Source organism: Bufo gargarizans, chromosome 3 (assembly GCF_014858855.1).
Source record: "Bufo gargarizans isolate SCDJY-AF-19 chromosome 3, ASM1485885v1, whole genome shotgun sequence".
Taxonomy (NCBI): Eukaryota; Metazoa; Chordata; class Amphibia; order Anura; family Bufonidae; genus Bufo; species Bufo gargarizans.
The window spans coordinates 158,259,747-158,285,644 of NC_058082.1; the positions used below are offsets into that span (position 1 = coordinate 158,259,747).

Consider the following 25,898-nt stretch of genomic DNA (forward strand, 5'->3'; position numbering starts at 1 on the left):
CAGTATACTAACAAAATTTTCATGCGTAGAAACATCCTCAAGATAAAAACACAGCCAAGGATGAAGATTGCACTACTGTCCTTCGGGAACTTGGACACTCTGTTGGTGAGTCCACAATTTTATATGTAGGGCTCTCAGATTAATTATATATCTAAATTATTAACACTGAATGCAATTTGGGGTGTATTTTTACAGTTAATTTTCTTATTTCCACTTTTTATATACTTCTTTTGTGCATATTATATGGAAATAAATAACAAACCTTTCCTATATTGATCGAAAATTGGGAGAATCCAGCATCCAAAAATAAATTACACAACTTATATAACATTCCACTGCTGTGCTAATATTTTGAGTGTGCTGTAGCAAATATCCTATCAGTATGGATTCTTTCATATATAAATATAATTTTCCTATTGGCTTCTGTGTAGCTGCTGGGTTGTAATAAAAGTAACCTGCCTATACTTGATGTGATGAATATACAACAGTAAATAGCAATCAACCCGCGCTTACTAGTAGGCACCTATCACTTCTTGTGGGGTATTGGTGGTGATACGAGTTGGATGCTAGTTTTAATATTTATATTCCAAACCCACCGATACCTATTGAGCCAACTGCAATATAAATAGAAAGAAGACTCCCACAAAGAAACTTCTGTGCCTTATTTCGATACATACAATTTAGTACAATGTTCTAAAGTGCTAAAAAATTGTCTACTATAGTCACTTGCCTTGTTTGTATTTATATTTGTAGCGATCCTGTAGTTTAGTCCTGCCAATGAGCTCCGATGCTTAATCCTGCTTGCTTGTGTCTTCGGTATCCGCACGTGACGATGCCCCGGAAGGCGGCGTTCGCTTTGCGTCTTAGAAGTCAGAACGGGCTTCCCGAAGTGTTGGTGTGACGTCACACATGTACAGCAGCCTCTGGGAACCAGAAAAAGCCAACGCGTTTCAGAGAACTCGGTCTCCGTCAGGGATACCGGTCCTTCCCTGCACTTCGGGAAGCCTGTTCTGACTTCTAAGACACAAGCTAACCCTGACGACCAGGGCCTCGCCACGTGCAGAAGCTGAAGACGCAAGCAAGCAGGATTAAGCATCGGAGCTCATTGGCAGGACTAAACTACAGGATCGTTACAAATATAAATACAAACAAGGCAAGTGACTATAGTAGACTATTTTTGAGCACTTTGGAACATTGTACTAAATTGAATGTATCGAAATAAGGCACAGAAGTTTCTTTGTGGGAGTTTTAGGCTACGTTCACACTCGTGTTTTGGCTTTCTGTTTGTGAGATCCATTCAGGACTCTCACAAGCGGTACAAAACGGATCAGTTTTGCCCTAATGCATTCTCAATGGAAAAGGATCCGCTCAGAATTCATCAGTTTGCCTCCGATCAGTCACCATTCCGCTATGGAGGCAGACACAAAAACACGTTTGCTGTCCATCCTGGGATGCGGAGATCCATCCTGGCACACAATGTAAGTCAATGGGGACGGATCAGTTTTCTCTGACACAATACAAAACAGATCTGTCCCCCATTGACTTTCAATGGAGTTCATGACGGATCCGTCTTGGCTATAGAAGACATAATACAACCGGATCCGTTCATGGCGGATGCATGCGGTTGTATTATTGTAACGGAAGCATTTTTGCAGATCCATGACGGATCCGCAAAAAACACTAGTGTGAAAGTAGCCAAATTTCTATTTATATTGCAGTTGGCGCAATACAGATGAAACTCGAAAAATTTGAATATCGTGAAAAGTTCATTTATTTCAGTAATGCAACTTGAAAGGTGAAACTAATGTATCAGATAGACTTAATACATGCAAAGCGAGATATTTCAAGCCTTTATTTGTTATAATTTGGATGATGACTAGAGTGTGACACTTTGAGCCTAGAATATTGAACCTTTTCACAAAATTCTAATTTTAAGCTGCATTAATGCAATTCCTTTTAATTTGCATTACTGAAATAAATGGACTTTTGCACGATATTCTAATTTTCGAGTTTTACCTGTAGGTATCGGTGGGTCTGCAATATTAATATTAAAACTAGCATCCAACTGATATCAGCACCAATACCCCACAAGAACTGATAGGTGCCTACTAGTAAGCACAGGTTGATTGCTATTTATTGCTGCATATTCAAAAATATATTATACTAAAAACACATCCTTTATTTCTCCTTATTAGAAATTGTCAGACAATCGCTTACACATTTCAGATAGATGCTGCCCTTACAAATAGCTAAATGTGAAAGCTGCCCATACAACTTATAAAACAAAACAAAAAGAAAACCTTAAAGAGGACCTGTCACCACTCCTGACATGTCTGCTTTAGGTGTTCCCCGTGTAATAACAATTCTGGAGCATCTATTTGTATGGCTCTATGTTCTGCTGTTCCTTTATTATTATTCCTTTATTATTACTTCCTACTAGAAGTTATGAATGAATTGCTAGCAGTCTGCAGTAAGGGTACAGAGGGGCGGTAACCACTTGGGGAGGGGGGGGGGGTGTACCTGCACAGTCTGAAAATGGCAGCACTGATTGGTTAGAGTGAGACTGTGCAGGTACACGCCCCCAACTGGTTACCTCCCCTCTGTACCCTTACTGCAGACTGCTAGCAATTCATTCATAACTTCTAGCAAGAATAATAAAGGAATGGCACAACATAGAGCCATAAGGATAGATGCTCCAGAATTGTTATCACATGGGGAAAGCATGTAACTATTAAAACAGACATGTCAGGAGTGGTGAAAGGTCCTCTTTAAAGGGGTTATCAGGAATTGATAATGATTACCTATTGTAAGGATAGGTCATCTTTATGATGTCTGAGTCCTGGCACCCCCACGATCAGCTGTTTCAGGAAACCGCCGCGTTCACCGGAGCTCTGGTGGCTCCCAGCAGTTTTCCAAGAAGAGTGCTGTACATTGTATAGCGGCTGTGCTTAGTATTACACCTCAACCCCATTGACTTGACCTTGTTACCGATGTACACTAATGTAACATGGCCCAAGAAGAGGCGGAGGCGCCAAGGAACAGTGGCCTATTCTAACACAATGGGGTTCCCGGGTGTCGGACCCCCACCAATCTGATATTGGTGGTCATTAATAAAAATTCCCAGATAATCCCTTTAATTTTGTTTTATAATCCAGTTGTTGCTTGGTGGCTTTAGATTCTATAAATTGTACGGGCAGGTTTAATCTATTATTGGATGCTGGATCCTCCCTGGCTTCCATGTATGCAGTATGTTGCCGGTTTGTGAGCCATGAAGATAATATGTGCGCCCTTGCCATGAACATACCTGGAGGAGCTGTAAAGTTGAATTTATATACAGGTCCTTCTAAAAAAATTAGCATATTGTGATAAAGTTCATTATTTTCTGTAATGTACTGATAAACATTAGACTTTCATATATTTTAGATTCATTACACACCAACTGAAGTAGTTCAAGCCTTTTATTGTTTTAATATTGATGATTTTGGCATACAGCTCATGAAAACCCAAAATTCCTATCTCAAAATATTAGCATATCATGAAAAGGTTCTCTAAACGAGCTATTAACCTAATCATCTGAATCAACTAATTAACTCTAAACACCTGCAAAAGATTCCTGAGGCTTTTAAAAACTCCCAGCCTGGTTCATTACTCAAAACCGCAATCATGGGTAAGACTGCCGACCTGACTGCTGTCCAGAAGGCCATCATTGACACCCTCAAGCAAGAGGGTAAGACACAGAAAGAAATTTCTGAAGGAATAGGCTGTTCACAGAGTGCTGTATCAAGGCACCTCAGTGGGAAGTCTGTGGGAAGGAAAAAGTGTGGCAGAAAACGCTGCACAACGAGAAGAGGTGACTGGACCCTGAGGAAGATTGTGGAGAAGGACCGATTCCAGACCTTGGGGGACCTGCAGAAGCAGTGGACTGAGTCTGGAGTAGAAACATCCAGAGCCACCGTGTACAGGCGTGTGCAGGAAATGGGCTACAGGTGCCGCATTCCCCAGGTCAAGCCACTTTTGAACCAGAAACAGCGGCAGAAGCGCCTGACCTGGGCTACAGAGAAGCAGCACTGGACTGTTGCTCAGTGGTCCAAAGTACTTTTTTCGGATGAAAGCAAATTTTGCATGTCGGAAATCAAGGTGCCAGAGTCTGGAGGAAGACTGGGGAGAGGGAAATGCCAAAATGCCTGAAGTCCAGTGTCAAGTACCCACAGTCAGTGATGGTCTGGGGTGCCATGTCAGCTGCTGGTGTTGGTCCACTGTGTTTTATCAAGGGCAGGGTCAATGCAGCTAGCTATCAGGAGATTTTGGAGCACTTCATGCTTCCATCTGCTGAAAAGCTTTATGGAGATGAAGATTTCATTTTTCAGCACGACCTGGCACCTGCTCACAGTGCCAAAACCACTGGTAAATGGTTTACTGACCATGGTATTACTGTGCTCAATTGGCCTGCCAACTCTCCTGACCTGAACCCCATAGAGAATCTGTGGGATATTGGGAAGAGAAAGTTGAGAGACGCAAGACCCAACACTCTGGATGAGCTTAAGGCCGCTATCGAAGCATCCTGGGCCTCCATAACACCTCAGCAGTGCCACAGGCTGATTGCCTCCATGCCACGCCGCATTGAAGCAGTCATTTCTGCAAAAGGATTCCCGACCAAGTATTGAGTGCATAACTGAACATAATTATTTGAAGGCTGACTTTTTTTGTATTAAAAACACTTTTCTTTTATTGGTCGGATGAAATATGCTAATTTTTTGAGATAGGAAATTTGGGTTTTCATGAGCTGTATGCCAAAATCATCAATATTAAAACAATAAAAGGCTTGAACTACTTCAGTTGTGTGTAATGAATCTAAAATATATGAAAGTCTAATGTTTATCAGTACATTACAGAAAATAATGAACTTTATCACAATATGCTAATTTTTTTAGAAGGACCTGTACAACACTTCCTTCCCTGTAATGATGTCTGACTTGTCTTTCCTACACACATAAAGAATGTCCCCTTGCCCTTCGTACAATTCTTGAGATTAAAGGGGTTGTCCGGGTTCAGAGCTGAACCCGGACATACCCTTATTTTCACCCCGGCAGCCCCCCTGAGCCTAGCATCGGAGCATCTCATGCTCCGATGCGCTCCCGTGCCCTGCGCTAGATCGCGCAGGGCACGGGCTCTTTTGTTTTTAATAACACACTGCCGGGCGGTAACTTCCGCCCAGCAGTGTGTTCGGTGACGTCACGGCTCTGAGGGGCGGGCTTTAGCTCTGCCCTAGCCGTTTTACTGGCTAGGGCAGAGCCAAATCCCGCCCATCAGTGCCGGTGACATCACCGGGGTTCCTGTCAGCCCCATGGAGAGCCCGGTACGTCACCGGAATTCTGAAAAATGCCTTTGCCCTGCGCGATTTAGCGCAGGGCAAAGGAGAGTATCGGAGCATGAACTGCTCCGATGCTCATGTCAGGGGGGCTGCCGGGGTGAAAATGGAGGGCTGTCCAGGTTCAGCTCTGAACCTGGACAACCCCTTTAATAAATCATGTGCTGCTTCTTTGTATCCACCACACATATGTTTATATGTGAAATAAAGGCATCTTTATGCCAAGCTGAACAAGTGACCCTCTCTAGCTTTCCTATATCACATGTGGAGCCCAAAACTAAGCTGAATGTCCTTTTGAGAAGTGGTCTTCCCATGGAATTATAGAGGATTAACATTACAGTTGGATTGCAATTTATTATCTATCTTCATACACCTTAAAGAGGAGCTTTAATCAGTTTTGACATAGGCTAATTATGGTAACGATTCGTTACGTTCGTCCGATGTGGCCCCTTGATGATTTGGCGCGCTGTATTATAATGAGCATTAAACTCGCAACGGGGAGGAGACGCAGTTTTCTCCATAGTCTCACTGCTCTTACCGTGAAGAATCCTCTTCTATGTTTGTGCTTTCCTCCAGACGCAGAGGATGTCCCCTTATCACAGTCACAGTCCTGGGGATAAATAGATGATGGGAGAGATCTCTGTACTGACTCCTGATATATTTATACATATAGTTATTAGATCTCCACCTAGTCGCTATTTTTCTAGAGTGAATAAACCGAATTTTGATAATCTTTCTGGGTACTGTAGTCCCGCCATTCCAGTTATTACTTTAGTTGCCCTCCTCTGAACCCTCTCCAGCTCTGCTATGGCTACTTTAAAAATCAGCGTTTTGGCATTCTGGTTTTGAGATCCAGAAGAGGATCTCAAAACCGGCCAAAACGGTTCAGTTTAGGGCCAATACATTGTGAATGAGGTATGCTCCATTCAGCATGCATCAGTATGCATTCCATTGTGGTAGCATTATTGTTTGTGACTGGACACAAAACCACTGCAAGCTGTGGTTTTATGTCCGGTCATCGAAACTAAACAAACCAGATCGTCACTAAAAACAATGTAAGCCAATTGTGCCGGATCTGTTTTAATCAGATAAAAAAAAATAAGAATTAGTCACTAGTGTTGAGCGAACTTGTGTTTTAAGTTCAAAGTTCGGGTTATCGAAGAATCCCGTTATGGATTCTGAGTTCTGTTATGGTCCGTGGTAGAGGAATCCATAACAGGATCTTTGATAACACAAACCTGAACTTTGGACGCTGAAACAATACAAGTTCGCTCAACACTATCCGTCACCCATTGACTTACATAGTTTTTTAGCGACGGATCCGGTTTGTTCCATTTTGATTTGGCACAAACGCATCCTAACAGAAGGGATGCATTCTGATGTGTTAAACCAACGTTTGGGTCCGGTTTAGAGATCCTCTGACAGATCTCAAAACCGGTAACAAAAGAGCAGATGTGAAAGTAGCCTATGTCTGTCTTGTTCACAGGAGCCCAGAACTGTACACAGTACTCCAGGTGTGGTCGGACTAGTGATTTGTAAAGTGGCAGGACTATGTTCTCATCACAGGCAGCTATGCCCCTTTTGATGCAAACTGTTATCTTACTGGCCTTGGCAGCAGCTGCCTGACACTGGCATCTATAGTTTAGTTTGATGTCCACTAAAATTCCTAACTCCTTTTTTCATGTCAGTGTAAGGGCTCATGCACATGACCGTTTTTGTTTTGCAGTCCGCAAATTACCCATAATAGAACAGTCCTATACTTGTCCATATTGCGGAAAATAATAGAACATGTTCTATTCTGTCAATTCCATTTTTTTACGGCCCCATTGAAGTGAATGGTTCCGCATAAGGGCCACAAAAAAAAAAACGGAACGGACATGGATCAAAAATTAATTCATGTACATGAGCCCTTACCCAGTGTTTTACCACTTAGTATGTACGGGTGACTTGCATTATTCCTTCCCATGTGCATAACCTTACATTTTTCAGTGTTGAACCTCATCTGCCACTTATCTGCCCAAGCCTGCAATCTATCCAGATCCCTCTGTAGCAGTATACTGTCCTCTTCGGTGTTAATTACTTTACACAGTTTAGTGTTATCTGCAAAAATTTATATTTTACTATGCAAGCCTTCTACAAGATCATTAATAAATATAGTAAAGAGAATAGGTCCCAATACCCCTGTGGTAATGGCTATTGGCACTTTAAAATTATTATTATTAGTGTTCATTATTATTTAGAGGGTACTGTGTACTATAGTATTTAATGGGTGGCCGTATATTATATTCTTTATTTCAGGTAGTGTAGTTTATTATGTTATCTCATGAGGACATACCCTCATCATTGTTCATTTCATAATGGGAACTGACTTGCCAATTGGGTTATTTGATTTATTATGGTAGTAATAATTTTCCATGGCTGGTGGGTGGGCCCTCAGAGTCAATTCTGCTGGTGAGCCCTATGTGCTTTGTCCAACATTGGTGCAATCGATATCATGCATGTAAAATGTTATATGCTGTCTAATATATATGACAGGTTAATATACGATGTTTCTTGCAGATCCAGAGTTTTGTGAGGCAAAAAGACCAGTTGATGGCTGTAAACAAAGTCATGAGGAGCAAGCTGAGGTACCAGAGAGCGGTGGTCAGACTGCACATTCACACCATGGGCATTCACACAGTGCATCAGGTGGAGGCATATCAGAGTTTGTCTGGATGGTTCTTCTTGGTGATGGAATTCATAATTTCACAGATGGCCTGGCTATAGGTAAGACACCATCTGTGGCTTTATCTATTAGTCTATACAGGTATATACACATTCCAACGACTTTCCCTCAGTTCACTGGAATGGACAAAACTATTGGAGGATTATAGATTACTAAGGAAAGTAACTGAGCTGAACACAACAGATTTCAGCAGCAGGTTCCCCAAAACTGTCTAAAAAAACCTGCATTAGACACCCTTGCACATGACCGTATGTATTTTGCGGTCTGAAAAAAATGGATGACATCCGTGTGTGGAACGGAACAGCTGGCCCCTAATAGAACAGTACTATCCTTGTTAGTAATGCGGACAATAATAGGACATATCCTATTTTTTTGTGGAACGGAAATACAGAAACGGAATGCACACGGAGTACCTTCCGTTTTTGCGGACCCATTGAAATGGATGGTTCCATATATGGTCCGCAAAAAAAAATGGAACGGACACAGACTGAAAATATGTTCGTGTGAAAGAGGCCTTAGGCTAGGTCTACACGACAACATTTGTCACGTGACATTTTGTTGCACCAATTTTGCACGACAATTTTTATAATGGCAGTCTATGGTGTCGCACTGCAACATGTAACATACTGCGACGCAATAGACGAGATGGATTTTTCTGCGAGTGTCACGTCGCAGTCGCAGCATGTTGCAGTGCGACACCATAGACTGCGATATTGGTGCAACAAAATGTTGCAGTGTAGTTGTGCCCTATCTGTCGCGCAGACCTAGCCTTAGGTTACATTCACACAAACGTATTTTGTTTCAGTGTCCTTTCCGTGTTTTTTTTTTTTTTTGCAGATTGGATGAGGACCCATTCATTTCAATGGGTCTGCAAAAGTTGCCCCGCAAAAAAGAAATAGAACATGACCTATTCTTTTCCGTTTTGCGGACAAGGATAGGCATTGTTTCAATGGATCCGCAAAATACATGAATCTAGTCTTAGTTGCACATTGTAACCAATCACAGCACAGCTTTCATTTTTCAAGAGAAGAGTATGCAGAGAATATGCAGAGAATGCTGCGCTGTGATTGGTTGCAATAGCAACAAAGATTTTTTATTTTTTTTATTTTTAGACCGTTTCCTAAATTGATGTAAAACTGTCCTTTATGAAAATGCTTCATTACTTGTGACTACCTACAATAAAGTGATATAAGAGTATAACCAGTGAATATTACATTCCTTGATCCACTGATTGAAAGAAAAAAAAAACCATTCATTTGCTGGTGTCTTTAGTCAGTTCTGTCAATAACCAGAGCTTCTAACGTCCTAAAAAAAAAAATATGACATTTACAAAATGATGCCAACATAAAGCAGACATATGGGGAATGATGACTGATAACTATTTTATGAGGCATTACTATTCGTCTTAAAAGTAGAGAAATTCAAATTTAGAAAATTGTGAATTTTTCAAAATTTTGGGTAAATTTGGGATTTTTTTAATAAATAAAGGAAAAATATATTGACTCAAATTTAGTACTGTCGTGAAGTACAATGTGTCACAATAAAACAGTCTCGGAAGGTCCTGAATAAGTAAGTGTTCCAAAGTTATTACCACATAAAGTGATACATGGGCAGGAAGGTGAAAACTGGGCCGGGGTAGAAAGGGTTAATGACATACACTTTTTTTCCTTTGGAAGCAAAGTCCTTATAATGTGACTGTACTGGATGGCCTTTTAAAGCTATTAAATGGTTAATCATTGTCCTATTCCTCGGGAGTGTCTAGGGTTGCACAACCTACAGCCCGGGGGCCACATGCAGTCTACACAGCTCCAGTTTGCAGCCCCAGTCCTGCTGGACAGAAACACCGCCATACAGAGCTGGATTAACCCTAAGTTCACACCTGAGCGTTTTACAGCGCTTTCCTACGCGCTGTAAAACGCTCAACAAGGAGAAACCAATGCTTCCCTATGGGAATGGTTCTCACCTGGGCGTTTTACAGCACGTACGATCGCGCTGTAAAACGCCCGACGCTCAAACAAGTTCTTGAGCTTTTTTTGGGCGTTTGTCGCGCGTTCCTGTACATAGACTTTCGGGAACGTGCGACAATGGGCATTCGCTTATCTCTGTATGCGCGATTTTAAACGCCCGTACAATCGCGCATACAGAGCGCTCGTTTCAGAACGCTCAGGTCTGAACCCAGGGTAACCCTAAGTTCACACCTGAGCGTTTTACAGCGCGTTCAAACGCGCTGTAAAACGCTCAACACGTGAAAACCAATGCTTCCCTATGGCCCTGGTTCACACTTGAGCGTTTTACAGCGCGTTTGAACGTGCTGTAAAACGCCCGACGCATAAACAAGTTCTTGAGCTTTTTCTTGGGCGTTTGTCGCGCGTTTTGGCCCATAGACTCATTGGACAACACTGCAGTCAATCACACAAACGCGCGTCAAACGGGCGTTTACTATTGCAAAAACGCGCATAAAAACGCGCAACAAATACGCGCGTAAAACACGCGTCTCAAACGCTCAGGTCTGAACCCAGGGTAAAGCTCCTACACTCTGGCTGGAGCAGGTCGGGTCCCCTTCCTGGCTGCCAGTGACAGCTGAGGACCCCGAGGAGAAGACAGAACTGGTTTAGCACTGTAATATAGGGGAAATTTATAAAAACTGGTATAAAGGGAAAACTGGCTAAGTTGCCCATAGCAACCAATCAGATTCCATCTTTCATTTTCCAAAGGAGCTCTGAAAGATGGAAGCTGATTGGTTGCTATGGGCAACTAAGCCAATTTTCTTTTACACCAGTTTTGATAAATCTCCCCCAATGAGTGCTATGCAGTGGGCCCCTTCCTCTACCACACCCGGCAATCACCCTGATGAGTCTGCCTGAGCAATGCCCCCACTGGGAAGGCTGTTTTCCCTGTAATGAGCTCCTTTGGATGCCCCAGTTACATTGGAAATAGTGCAAAATATAAAAGAAAAAACACCCATGCCAACCAAAACTATTGCCATAGTCGCCCCATTCACACAAAAATATACATACAGTAGTTTGCATAACATATAACTTTATTGATCCCCAAGAAAATTTAAAGAATACGGAGCTATAGTTGAAAAAAATATAAACTTTTTGGAAGTTTTCCCCAATCAAACAAAAAAAGAAAAAGCTAGAAAAAAACATATTAAAAGGTTATGTGTCATATAAAAACGTCTAAAGTTATTTTGGTAGTAATAAATAAAGTTACAACAGCGAAAGCATCACGTGTGTGAAATCACAAAAAAAAGTGTCTGGTTATTGACGTTTTTCAGGCCCTGTCGTTAAAGGGTTAACCAATGAGCGCTTTACCTGCTAATAAGGGAATGGGCTTACTGGTTATTGCTTGGCGCCTGTCACACAGATATCACCGATAACTGAGGGTCAGGAAGCTGTAATAACCAATGAGTGCCGTCTTCTGCAGTGAAGATAATTCATGAATAGGAGGTGGGATGGCAAAGAAGGAAATGTCGCCACATAAGCCCCTAAGGCCTCTTTCACACGGGCGTCATATTTTTGGCCCGGATAAGAAGCGGGTGCGTTGCGGGAACACCCGCGATTTTTCTGCGCAAGTGTAAAACATAGTATTGCGTTTTGCACTTGCGTGAAAAAAATCGCGCATGTTTGGCTTCACAGAAGTTCGGGATCAGTGTTCTGTAGATTGTATTATTTTCCCTTATAACATGGTTATAAGGGAAAATAATAGCATTCTGAATACAGAATGCATAGTAAAACAGAGCTGGAGGGGTTAAAAAAAATAAAAAATAATTTAACTCACCTTAGTCCACTTGATCGCGAAGCCTGGCATCTCCTTCTGTCTCTTTTGTTGAATAGGACCTGTGGTGAGCATTAAATACAGGTAAAGGACCTTTGATGACGTCACTCCGGTCATCATATGGTACGTCACATGATCTTTTACCATGGTGATCAAGTGGACTAAGGTGAGTTAAATAATTTTTTTTTTTTTAACCCCTCCAGCGCTGGTTTACTATGCATTCTGTATTCAGAATGCTATTATTTTTCCTTATAACCGTGTTATAAGGGAAAATAATAATGATCGGGTCTCCATCCCGATCGTCTCCTAGCAACCGTGCGTGAAAATCGCACCGCATCCGCACTTGCTTGCGGATGCTATGCGATTTTCACGCACCCCATTCACTTCTATGGGGCCTGCGTCGGGTGAAAATCGCACAATATAGAGCGTGCTGCGATTTTCACTCAACGCACAAGTGATGCGTGAAAATCACCGCTCATGTGCACAGCCCCATAGAAATGAATGGGTCCGGATTCAGTGCGGGTGCAATGCGTTCAACTCACGCATCGCATCCGCACGGAATACTCGCCCGTGTGAAAGGAGCCTAATACACTGCACGATATTCGGCCAATCAGGAACAAGCGTTCACAGAAATGCTCGTTCCTGATAATCCGACCTGTACAATTGTGCCGCTGATCTGCCAATTTACGTTTTTGTCGGCCGATTTGCGTCTTTCATTAGAATGAAAAATGCCCGATTATCTGCTACTGCGGTAGCAATCGCTCCTCCCCTATTCACTTTGCATCAGCCTGTGTAATTGGCCAAAGCAAACGACTGCTAATGAACAATTTTTTTTTTTTTTTTTTTTTTGCGGCCCCCTTGAAATAGATTAATGTGACAATGTGGTCCCTAAACCAAAAAGGTTGCGCAACCCTGGTCTAGATCTAGTTAGGGTACAGCCAGATGGCGTGGCTAGCTGCACTTAGCACAAAATTGGGAAGTCGTTGGCTGCCATGGATGGGTGCATCTTGGCTAACATTTTGCATCCATTGACTCCCATGGGTGCATGTGTCTGGGCCGCATGCAGCCAGCTGTGCCATCTGTCTTTACCCGGGGCAAACTGGGAACTAAAAGTAGCCCCATGTGGTAGGCGAGTCCAAATTGACAGAATGACACAATTGACACAAGCCACAAGTAGGCAAGGACAACAGAAGAAGGCAGGGGCCAGCAATACCGTAGTGCAGCACAAAGTACTGCCCAGCAAAACCAAACACCACAGTGCAGCATACAATAGTGCCCTATCACCATACTGAGGACAGTGATGCAGTTGAATTCAGCAGGCTCCTGTGACTCCTGGCCATGTGCATAAGTACCTGATGCTCCTAGAATTAAGGCCCCCTGGACACGAACATGTGCACCCCGTTGCCGTATTGCGGATCCGCAATACACGGGTGCCGCTCCGTGGGCATTCCGCATCACGGATGATGAGGAATAGTGCGGAACGGAAGCACGGAACGGAACCCTACGGAGTGCTTCTGTGGGGTTTTGTCCCGTACTTCTGTTCCGCAAAAAGATAGAACATGTCCTATCTTTTTGCGGAACGCCCGGATCGCGGACCCATTCAAGTGAATGGGTCCGCGATCCGCTGCGGCTGCCCCACTGACTGTGTTCCTGCATTGCGGCCCGCATTTTGCGTGCCGCAGCATGACCACGGGCTGCACAAGTGGGGCCTAATGCTGAGAGCACCAGACTATTATGTACCTGGCCGGCAGCCGTGCTCGGGCAGCCCCCTGGGCATCGGCTCGCAAATAAATTTTTGCTGCTCGTATGCGGATTTATTCACTTCAAAGGGTCCGCATAAAAAACTGAATTTACTCCATGTGCATTCCATTTCAATATCTCCACATGGCCATTCAGTAAAAAATAGAACATGTCCTATTATTGTCCATATTACGGACAAGGATAGTACTGTTCTATTGGGGGCCGGACATTATGTTCTGCAGAATGCACATGGCTAGTATCCATGTTTTGTGGATCTGCAATTTGCGGACAGCAAAACAGGCAACGGTCGTGTGCATGATCCCTTACCCTTTAAGTGACTGGAAGAAAGCAATGTAGATCTCTTTTTTGCATAATGAACTCTATTTTTTATTGGTACCATTTTTGTGGTATGTAAAATCAAGTTCTACTTTTTTTCATATTCAAATTTCTTATGCTTACATTATTTCGAGTGTATAAAATGTGGGCCCATGCACAAAGCAGTGTCTTGTGCCCTCCTTAGCCACATCAGTTGGTTTTCTTTTACATATAAGAATGTTTAGGTGACCGCTATCTCTCCAGCGTAGACATTTGGTTTGGCTGTGTATGTTTTGACAATGGGGAGGGAAGAAAAAGTCGCTGCCAGACACTTTTGACAAGGGCTTACCTAGCAGGAGAATAAAAGATTTGGGCAATAAAATTCTGTTATTCTGATCCTTCTCTCACCCAGCATCACTTTTGTTGGGATAGAGTAGGGAGCTCCACATACATATTAGTGCTTGTTCACACGACCATTGCCCCTCCATGTCCTTGCTGTGGACCGCAAATTCACTCGAATGGGTCCGCGATCCGTCCGTTCCGCAAAAAGATAGAACTTGCTCTATCTTTTTGCGGTGTGGAGGCATGGAACGGAACCCCTGGAAGCACTCCGTAGTGCTTCCGTGGGGTTCCGTTCCGTGCTTCCATTCCATTCTGCATCTCCGGATTTGCCCCATGTATTGCGGACCTTCCGTATGCGGTCCGCAATACGACAACGGAGGGGCAACGGCTGTGTGAATGAGCCCTTAGACTGTTGACCAAACCTAATGTGCATGGGGTCCTTAAAGGGAACCTGTCATCAACTTTATGCTGCCCATACTAATGACAGAATAAAGTAGAGACAGGTGAGTTGATTTCGTCGGTCTGTCATTTATAAGTAAAAAGTAAATGGTTGCCGAGAACCAACATCACAATCAATGCAGACTAGAAAAGAGTCCCGGCCACCTGAGAAGAGTCCTGGTTATTCATGAATTCCTGCCCATCTGCTGCTGATTGACAGTCTTCTACCTAGTTTTCTCCCTTTTTCTCTAGTAGAGAACTGCCAGTCATCAGCAGATGGGCGAGAGGGCAGGAGATTATGAATAACCAGGACTCTTCTCAGGTAGATTTGACTCTTTTCAGGGCCCGGGCTGCAATGATTATGATGCTGGTTCTCAGCAACAACTTACTATAAGCTCATGAGTGACACACCGCTGACATCAGCATTTCTGTCACTAATTTATGCTGCCTCAGTGAGGTCAGCATAACGTTGATGACAGGTTCCCTTTTAGCCCAAAGGATCTATTCTCGGTCTATTACCAATCATGTGTATAGGCTCCGTTAGTGTACTCAGGTATGTAGGTGATTAGATATTCTGTTAACGGACATAATGTCTGGTGCTCCCTATAGGTGCTGCCTTTTCTGCTGGTTTCTCTGGTGGCCTCAGCACCACAGTTGCTGTATTCTGCCACGAACTACCTCATGAGCTTGGTGAGTGACAAACTATACTAAAACACACAGTGAAGTCAGTATTTCATGAACAATGTTTTGTAATCAAATCTAGTACATTTCATGATATATTCACACGTTGCAAATTTTCATGCCCTAACTCTGTACTGTCCTTTTCTCCACTGTCTGTGTGTAAGGGGGTGCCTCCATGAGGATTGTTGGAGCACCATTAAGCACCCCTCCAGCAAACCATATCACTGAACTGTATCTGCCAGTGAAATAAGCAGTGACCGCCATATTATGATCTGCCATGTTACGTACAACATGAGGTCTTTTTATACAGGTTGTACTGGACAGAGGATTGTATGTGAAGCCTAATATGCATTTCATTGTAGGCCCAGTATGCAGCTAGGCTGAGATCAGGGATGGCATGTGCAGATGCCTTACCATTGCACTGCACAGGTTGTGTCCTAAGTAGGACCAGGTCATAAATATGAGAACCTATCATTTGTCAGCTAGTGTGTGTATGGCAGAGTGCTGCCGAGCACTAGTCAGTGTGCAGTGATGAGGATACATGTTGGAACTGGGTTTGCTGAGAGAGGTAGAGACCCTAACATCCAAGGAGTTGGTTATACAGGTAAAACTCGAAAAATTCGAATATCGTGCAAAAGTCCATTTATTTCAGTAATGCAAATTGAAAGGAATTGCATTAATGCAGCTTAAAATTAGAATATTGTGAAAAGGTTCAATATTCTAGGGTCAAAGTGTCACACTCTAGTCAGCTAATTAATCCATACCCCCTGAGCAAAGGGGACCTGAAATTGTGACTTTGGGGTTTTTATAAGCGGTAAGCCATATTAATCCAAATTATAACAAATAAAGGCTTGAAATATCTCGCTTTGCATGTAATGAGTCTCTCTCATATATTAGTTTCATCCTTTTAAGTTGCATTACTGAAATAAATACATTTTGCACGATATTCTCATTTTTCAAGTTTCACCTGTAGGCTAGTTTCACCTGCTCTAGATTGCTGCCACCGACTGGACCGCCTAAATGAGTGCTTGCCCCCAGGAGCGGAGAACCACATGAGTGATAAAAGTTGTTATGAACAACTTTCAACCTGGAGACTATAACACGATAGGCCCAACCTGATACTCTGGAGGAAGTAGAGACCAGAGATTGTGATCCCATGACTGTGCCCTGCAATCTCCCATTGAGTATATAGTGTAGACTGAATCGTGCCCTGTGTAAAGAGACTGTCCTCTGGCTAGTGGCGACCACCTGTAAAGCATGTTGTGAGTACCCCGTGCAATTGACAACTGCCTGGCACAGGTACCCTGTATGTGGAGAATAGAGATTGTCCTGCCTAGTGGCAACCTCCGGTAGAGAGACAACAGGTACAAGCAGCATCAAACACCATCAGGGGCCCTTATTAGAATTCACTCTCAAATGATATGGTGCCTGTAAACGTCCAGACAGGGTCACATACCGCTGCTGTGGCCAATTAATGACCTCAGCGGTGACGAGTCCCCAAGCAACACGTGACCCAGCAGTGATGTCCCGCTTGGCAACAAGTCACTGTGTACAAGGTGTGCACATGGTTACGTTTTTTTACATTGAAGTCAATGGAAGCTGTTGATGGCCTTTTGATGTGGATTATACAGTGGAAAATGCCAGTTTTCCACTACCGAATCAGCAGCAGATTTTAAGCGCGGCCTAATACTGTTCTAGCATCTACACAGATATATTAGAAATTGTAATGGACATTTTATCAGAAACGAAACATTAGACAGATGCTAAATTTGCCTTGTAAAAACTTCTCCTTCTCAGGCGATTTCGCAGTCTTGCTTCAGACTGGTGTCCGGGTGAGGAGAGTCTTATGTTTCAGCCTGATCTCAGCATTTCTCTCATATCTGGGCATGCTGGTTGGAGCACTCGCCAGCCAAACTTCATACCAAGTAACTCCCTGGATATTTGCAGCTACTGCTGGAATCTTTCTGTACGTGGCACTTGTAGATATGGTATGTCAACATTTACATCTCTCATGATGACATCTTTTGTGGGAATATTACTTAAGTTTCCATATGTTTCAGTCCTCCTCCAGTTCTGTTTTCATTTACACTGTGAGCTGAGACCCTGGCGCTTGAACTGAAGGAGAGAGCTGCGCCTGGCTCTGGTAGTTAGCCAGCATATTGCTACTATAACTAAAAAATAATGTGCCCAATTCCAAACATTTAAAGGGTTTCTACCACCAGAAATACTGTTATGTAGCTGACTGATATAGCGATGCGCTAATGTCAGCACTACATAACAGTATTGCTTTTACCTTTCTCCCTGCAGCCGTTTTGGTAAAAAAAAGCACTTTTATAATATGCTAATGAGCCTCTAGGTGCTATGTGGAGTAAAAGCAGCACCTAGAGGCTCCGTCTACTCACCCTTTATCCCGCCCAGGTCCCCTGTTCTGCCCCGCCCCGCTCCTCTTGATGTGACGGTTCGCAGCAGCGTTGAAGAAATTCCGCGCCTGCGCCGTTCACGTCTGTCTTCGGTGCAGGAGCAGTGAGTGAAGGTCGCTCTCCTGGTGCCGGCTTCCTCACTGTGACGTAGTCGGCGCAGGCACAGTGAGGAAACCGGCACCAGGAGCGCATCATTCACTCACTGCGCCTACGCCGAAGATATAGTGAACGGCGCAGGTGCGGTATTTCGTCAACGCTGCTGCGAACCGTCACATCAATCAAGAGGAGCGGGGCGGGCAGAACAGGGGACCTGGGCGGGATAAAGGGTGAGTAGACGGAGCCTCTAGGTGCTGATTTTACGCCCACATAGCACCTAGAGGCTCATTAGCATATTATAAAAGTGCTTTTTTTTTATACCAAAACGGCTGCAGGGAGAAAGGTAAAAAGCATTCTGTTATGTAGTGCTGACATTATCGCATCGCTACTGTCAGTCAGCTACATAACAGTATTTCTGGTGGTAGAAACCCTTTAAATGAGCCCAAGATCAAGCAAAAAAATAATACTAATACTACAGACCCCAGACCAGACCTTAAAATTAATTCAGACCCCAAAAATAAGTGACCTAAGGCCCCCTTCACACGAGCGAGTATTCCGCACGGGTGCAATGCGTGATGTGAACGCATTGCACCCACACGGAATCCGGACCCATTCATTTCAATGGGTCTGTGTACATGAGCGTTCGTTTTCACACATTACCTGTGCGTTGCGTAGAAATCGCAGCATGTTCTATATTCTATTTTCACGCAACGCTGGCCCCAAAGAAGTGAATGGGGCTGCGTGAAAATCTCACTTTCTTGCGGATGCGAAGCGTTTTTCACGGATGGTTGCTAAGAGATGTTGTTTGTAAACATTCTGTTTTTTATCACGCGCGTGCAAAACGCATTTAATGGCATTGCACCCGCGCGATAAAAACTGAACGTGATCGCAGACAAAACTGAATGAACTTACTTGCGAAATCGCGCATTTTTCACTAAAAGCATCCGCAATACTTTCGGACCTAATCTGCTCACGCTCGTCTGCAAGGGGCCTAAGAGCTTTTGTCTCCTAAACTGAAAAATTTAGGAACCAAATAATTTTTTAGTTGTTGAATGAAAAAAAAATAATTAAATTATATATAAATATATATTAGTATTTTCGGCGTTCAGCTGTCCGCCTGGCCGTGCGGAGGCGAGCGGATCCGTTCAGACTTACAATGTAAGTCAATGGGAACGGATCCGCTTGAAGATGTCACCATATGGCTCAATCTTCAAGCGGATCCGTCCCCCATTCACTTTACATTGAAAGTCTGAACGGATCCACTCAGGCTACTTTCACACTTAGAATTTTTTTCTAAGTTATTAATGCAGACGGATCCGTACTGAACGGAGCCTCCGTCTGCATTAATATGATCGGATCCGTTCAGAACGGATCCGATCGAACGCTAGTGTGAAAGTAGCCTAAGGGTACTTACACACTAGCGTTTTTCTTTACCGGCACTGAGTTCCGTCAAAAGGGCTCAATGCCAGAAAAGAACTGATCAGGTATATCCCCATGCATTCTGAATGGAGAGCATTCCGTTCAGGATGTCTTTAGTTCAGTCTTTTTGACTGATCAGGCAAAAGATAAAACCGCAGCATGCTACCGTTTTATCTCCAACTTGCCTGAATGCCGGATCTGGCATTTTTTCCCATAGGATTGTATTAATGCCAGATCCGGCATTCAAAATACCAAATCCGTTGCGCAGACCGAAAAAAATTAATGCCGGATCAGTTTTGCCGGATGACACCGGAAAGACTATTCCGGCATTTCAATGCATTTTTCTGACTGATCTGGCATTTTTATGACTGATAAGGATCCTGACCAGTCTTACAAATGCCATAAGTTGGCATACGTTTGGCGACGGAACTGCTTGCCGGATCACTGTGCCGCAAGTGTGAAAGTAGCGTAAATCTGTGTTAGTGAGCACTTCTCTTTTGCCGAGATAATCCATCCCACCTCACAGGTGTGGCAGAGTTGATCAGGTTGTTGATTGTGGAATGTTGGTCCACTCTTCTTCAATAGCTGTACGAAGTTTCAGAATATTGGCAGGAACTGGAACACGCTGTCGTTTACGCCGATCCAGAGCGTCCAAGACATGCTCAATGGGTGACATGTGTGGGGAGTATGCTGGCCATGCAAGAACTGGGATGTTTTCAGCTTCCAGGAATTGTGTACAGATCCTTGCAATATGGGGCCGTGCATTAACATGCTGCAACATGAGGTGATGGCCGTGGATGAATGGCACAACAATGGGCCTCAGGATCTCGTCACGGTATCTCTGTGCATTCAAAATGCCATCAATAAAATGCACCTGTGTTCATTGTCCAATACATACGCCTGCCCATACCATAACCTCACCGCCACCATGGGTCGCTCGATCCACAACGTTGACGTCAGCAAACCGCTCACCCACACGACGCCACACACGCTGTCTGCCATCTGCCCTGAACAGTGAAAACCGGGACTCATCTGTGAACAGAATGCCTCTCCAACATGCCAGACGCCGTCGAATGGGAGCATTTGCTCACTCAAGTCGGTTACGACGGCGAACTGCAGACAGGTCCAGACCCCGATGAGGATGATGAGCATGTAGATGAGCTTCCATGAGACGATTTCTAAAAGTTTGTGCAGAAATTCTTTGGTTATGCAAACCGACTGTTGCTGTAGCTGTACTGGTGGACGATCATGGAGGTGAAGATGCTCGATGTGGAGATCCTGGGCTGGTGTGGTTACACGTGGTCTGCGGTTGTGAGGCCGGTTGGATGTACTGCTTAATTCTCTGAAACGCCTTTGGAGACGGCTTATAGTATAGAAATGAACATTCACTGCACGGGCAACAGCTCTGGTAGACATTCCTGCAGTCAGCATGTCAATTGCACACACCCTCAAACGTTGCGACATCTGTGGCATTGTGCTGTGTGATCAAACTGCACATTTCAGAGTGGTCTTTTATTGTGAGCAGTCTAAGGCACACCTATGCAATATTCATGCTGTCTAATCAGCACCTTGATATGCCACACCTGTGAGGTTGAATGGATTATCTCGGCAAAGGAGAAGTGCTCACAAAGGCTACTTTCACACTTGCAGCAGAGTTATCCGGCAAGCAGTTCCGTCGCCAGAACTGCCTGCCGGATCCGACAAAACGTATGGCAACTGACCAGGATCCTGATTAGTCAGAAAAATGCATTGAAATGCCAGATCTGTCTTTCCGGTGTCATCCGGAAGGATGGATCCGGTGTTCCAGTATTTTGAATGCCGAATCTGGCATTAATACATTCCTATGGCAAGTCTTCAGGGTTTTTTGGGCCGGAGATAAAACCGTAGCATGCTGCGGTTTTATCTTTTTCCTGATCAGTCAAAAAGACTGAACTGAAGACATCCTGAACAGAATGCATGGAGGTAAAACTGATCAGTTATTTCCGGTATTGAGCGCCTAGGATGGAACTTTATGCTGGAAAAGAAAAACGCAAGTGTGAAAGTACCCTAACACAGATTTAGACAGATTTGTGAGCAATGGGTCTTTTGTGTATGTAGAAAATGCTTCCGATTTTTTTAGTTCAGCTCACGCAAAATGGGAGCAAAACCGAAAGTGTTGCATTTTATATTTTTGGTCAGTGTATAGTTGGTGTCCATGGTGGTTTTTACACAACCTTTTCTGGTTGGGTGCCACATTGTCAGACTGCACCAATCCTAAGTGCTGAAAATAAAACTTAAAAGGTGTTTACCAACCGAAAAACTGTATATATGATATTGAACATACAACATATACCATAAATGTCTGGTTACACTTCCAGGACTCCCTTCTAATGGTAGAATACATAAAAAAAATACGGTGCCCTCAGTACTTCTTGTTATGTGCTACATTTTAGCAGCCACAACATGTAGACATACATGACTGTTAGGCTACTTTCACAGTTGCGTTTTAGTTTTCGGGTATTGAGATCCGTCATAGGGGCTCAATACCGGAAAATAAATGCTTTTTTTCATTAGCAATGGGGACAAAACTGAACTGAACAGAATGGAATGCTCCAAAATGCATTCCGTTTAGTTGCATTTCCATACCGGAGAGCAAACCGTAACATGTTGTAGTTTGCTTTCTGTCCTGGGATGCGGAGCAAGACGGGTCCGGCGTGACCCCCCAATGCAAGTCAATGGGGATGGATCCGTTTTCTCTGCCACAATAGAAAACAGATCCGTCCTCCATTGACTTTCAATGGAGTTCATGACGGATCAGTCTTGGCAATGTTAAAGATAATACAACCAGATCCGTTCATAACGGATGCAGAAGGTTGTCTTATCAGTAACAGAAGTGTTTTTTGCTGAACCCTGCCGGATCCAGCAAAAACGCTAGTGTGAAAGTAGCCTTACCAGATGATTGAGGGACCCAACAAAGAATGGCATCGATGGCTGAATGTGGCCCCTAGGCCACAGGTTGTGCACCCATGCACATAGACCTTATGTCTGTGTTTTTATTATTTTATTTAGTTTGACTTTTTTTGTTTTGCACATCATTTTTTAAATCATTGAAATAAATATAATCATAATCACTGAAATAAATAGGATTCATTACAATGTCTGAAATAATATCCCTTGCCCTCTTCCCACAGAGATACCCAATGTCTTTTTATTTAAACCTGACTTAACCAGTGCACTAACTCTATTATTATATTATTCTGCCTTCAGCTTCCCCAAATGCTGCATCGTGAGGCCTCAGACCATTGCCAAGGAACGGACTGCATTCTTCACAGCTCTGGTTTCCTGCTTGGATGTGGCATAATGCTGTGCATCGCCCTGTTCCAGGATCAGATGGTGTTTCAACACAGATAGGAAATTAATGAAGATACTGTCATTATTGATCCTGTAGTAACCGCTGGTGGATTCGGAAGACGTTAAGATATTGATATAGGAGAAATACCCGATCCCCTATTTTTACAGCAAAAATATTATGTGTTGTGAACTCTAAAAACACACCAACAGTTATCCTAAGACAGGCTAAGCGGGCTGTGTGTTTTCAGCACTGTGGCGACAGTCCACTTACCACGTTTATATTGTAGAACTGTGTTGTACAGTCTCAGCATAAAAAAACCTATACTTCACCTTATGTAAAAATAAAACCTCTATATTTCCTTACTAGCAGTATGAACTTCTAGCACTTTGAGCAAAATGGACCTAGATCTCATGCACACCAAGGAGTTTTGGTTGGAAAACTGCACCTGTTTTTTTTTTTTGTTTTTTTTTTTTGTTTTGTTTTTTAAACCAAAATCATTAGGAGATGGGGAATAACAGATGTATGGGAGAATTCACATGTGGTCCTGTTCAGAATGGGGCTTGCAACAAATCTGACAACAGTTTCTTACAATAGTTTATTCACCAAAACTGTTCATCTGTTTTCCCTTAGTCCTAACAGCAGCACAATAATGGTCGTATTTCTGTCAGCTATTCCCATTGGCCCCATAGAAATGACAAGAAGTATCCCTATAGGGAGGGCCCTCTTGTGTGGTGGAACTCAAAATCGACCATCTGAGATCCATCTTCTTAGAGAACAATAAATTTAACATAAAGTGCAAGCTCCACCAAGCTGCACATCAAATCTTATCCAGCAGGATCAGACTTTAATCAGCCCAAGAGGTGGACACTGGTCTTTTCGAAAGTGGCTATAACAAAAATTAGACAGATTAGAGTCCTGAGCAAAGTAAGCCAGTTTAATGACAACTATAAACTACATACTCAGTGTAGGTATAATGGCTTCTAAGCTCTTTGTTTCTTCTGGAAATTAAGGCCTCATGCACGCGACCGTTGTTTTATTCCGTGTCCGTTGTTCCGTTTTTCATGATTTTCTGCGGACCCATTGACTTTCAATGGGTCCGTTGAAAACTCGGCTAATGCACCGTTTGTCATCCGCGTCCGTGATCCGTGGTTCCAGTCCGTCAAAAAAAATATAACCTGTCCTATTTTTTTCACAGAAAACGGGTTTGCGGACCCATTTAAGTCAATGGATCCATGAAAAATCGTGGAGGCACACAAGATTGTCATCCGCGTCCGCTTTTTTCCTATCATTTGAATGGCAAACTTGACTTTTTTTACTTTCCTTCATGTCTGGTGATCCTCCAAAAATAAAGGAAGACACACGGAAACAAAAACGGAGCAACGGAACCCCATTTTGCGGAACGGAACACAACAACTGTTGTGTGCATGAGGCCTAAGTAATACATTCTCAACCTTCCTTTGTGTTTACTTCAGTCTACTCTAGACAGATGTCAGGACATCAGAAAGATCTAGGGAAGGCCAGGTTCACAGCTATGTTGTGAACTTCGGCACTTTGATCTCGTCACTGCATCCAGCATATGTCGGCTTTCGGGCGAAAAAAAAGAGGAAAAAATAAGCCAGATCAGATTACAGTGAATAGGGATCTGGTAGCCCGCAGTAGTATCTGGCTATGCTGGATACAGTAAAATCCATCAGTCTGTTCCTCTGCCAGAAAAGACTGTTGGAGTTCACAGCACATATGTGAACATAGCTGAATCGCGTTCACATTACTAACTAGAGGAAAGCTCAAGACAGACACTAAAAGGAGATCATCTGATTACAATTTACTAAAGAACAAATCTTTGGAGTAAAGCCTGGCAAAAAAAAAAAAAAAAAAACGTCAAGAAGGAATGTGTAGATCCATTTATGACAAGGCTAGGATCTTCCCCCTTCTCATGGCAGAGGTCATGGCCAGGAGGTATTTATGTGGATCCTCTTCCAGAGGTTCGAAGGGAGAGGAGAGTAACCTTTTAGGAGTAAGGCGAAGCCCCATTTTGACACAGAATTTAATATGGAAGGCCGCATTTTAGCAAACATTTCAGGAACCTTTTTATAAAAGACTTTTGTGACAAGAATAAACCTGAAAGGTAGTATAATGCCCAAAATTTGGACATTTTGGGTCGATATACTCGTGTTTTTTTCAACTCCTTATTACAGGAAGTCTAAGAAGATTATTCATATGTGGTTTGGAAATATCCACTCCTTGAGTAGAATTCAAGCTGAATAGATTCACTTGGCCTTTGTGTAAGCCTTTTAGGTGGATTGAGACCTGTTTGTGACAAGGTCTTTATGTCTATTTCTGATAGTCCTCTATGTCGTTTTGGCAGTGCTCTAGCCAAACAATCTGCACTGGGGAAAGACTCCAAGTACACCCTTAACTCAATTGAAAACCAGTGTGTGACAAGGTCTTCGCAACTGTATCAGATAGACCTCTAAATAGTATCAGAGGCTGGTAAACCTTCAGGCTGTCAGAATGAACCTCTACAAGTCTTGTCACAGTTGAGTGCCCTAGACACACACAATTTGCACTAGAAGTCTCCAGTTAAATCCTTGACTCATCTGAATGAGATGGGAAACATGACCTTTTAGTGAATTGAGACCAAGGGTGTGGCAAGACCTTCATGACTGCAAAGCAGCCAATCAACAAGCGTCATACTACTTGTCCCAAGAGGCCGTCACAGCCATGCCTACTATAGGCATGGCTGTGATTGGCCAGAGCACCATGTGACCCAGCCTCTATTAAACTGGAGTCACATAGCGCCGCCCGTCACTCTTCTCTGATTAGCGTAGGGAGAGGTTGCAGCTGCGACAGTAGGGCGAGATTAGGCTGATTAACTCCTCCAAAAGACTCCATCCAGTGATCGATCTGCAGCTGTGGATGATTGAACTGCTGCTATTGAATTGCTCACTGTTTTTAGGCTGCCCAGAGCGTTTTTCAGACACTTTTTTCTGGGGTGATCGGCGGCCATTTTGTGTCTTGTGTTGCGCCAGCTAAAGCCTACATCAGGGTCAAGCTGTCACACCAAGTGCATTTAACCAGCAATAGTCTGTTTATTTTTTGGCCATATACTACCTCAGGGGCAAGCTGCGCCTGTCACCAAGTGCATTTAACCCTCAGTAATGTGGTTGGTCAAGCTATCACACCGAATGCATTTAACCATCAATAGTGTGGTTATTTTTTGGCCATATCCCAGTCTAATTCTGT

The 25,898-nt window shown here is 43.4% G+C and overlaps 1 protein-coding gene across 1 annotated transcript in view; it reads left to right on the top strand.

Annotated features, from left to right (window-relative positions):
- SLC39A5 (solute carrier family 39 member 5) overlaps positions 1-22,940 on the top strand; it is an 80,131-nt gene extending 57,191 nt beyond the window's left edge. Inside the window, exons 8-12 of the mRNA XM_044287979.1 lie at positions 30-105; positions 7,928-8,134; positions 15,318-15,398; positions 17,187-17,377; positions 22,571-22,940. Coding sequence (XP_044143914.1) covers positions 30-105; positions 7,928-8,134; positions 15,318-15,398; positions 17,187-17,377; positions 22,571-22,714 — 699 coding nt within the window. The 3' untranslated portion in view covers positions 22,715-22,940. The remainder of the gene's footprint in view (positions 1-29; positions 106-7,927; positions 8,135-15,317; positions 15,399-17,186; positions 17,378-22,570) is intronic.
- The last annotated feature ends 2,958 nt before the right edge of the window (positions 22,941-25,898 follow it).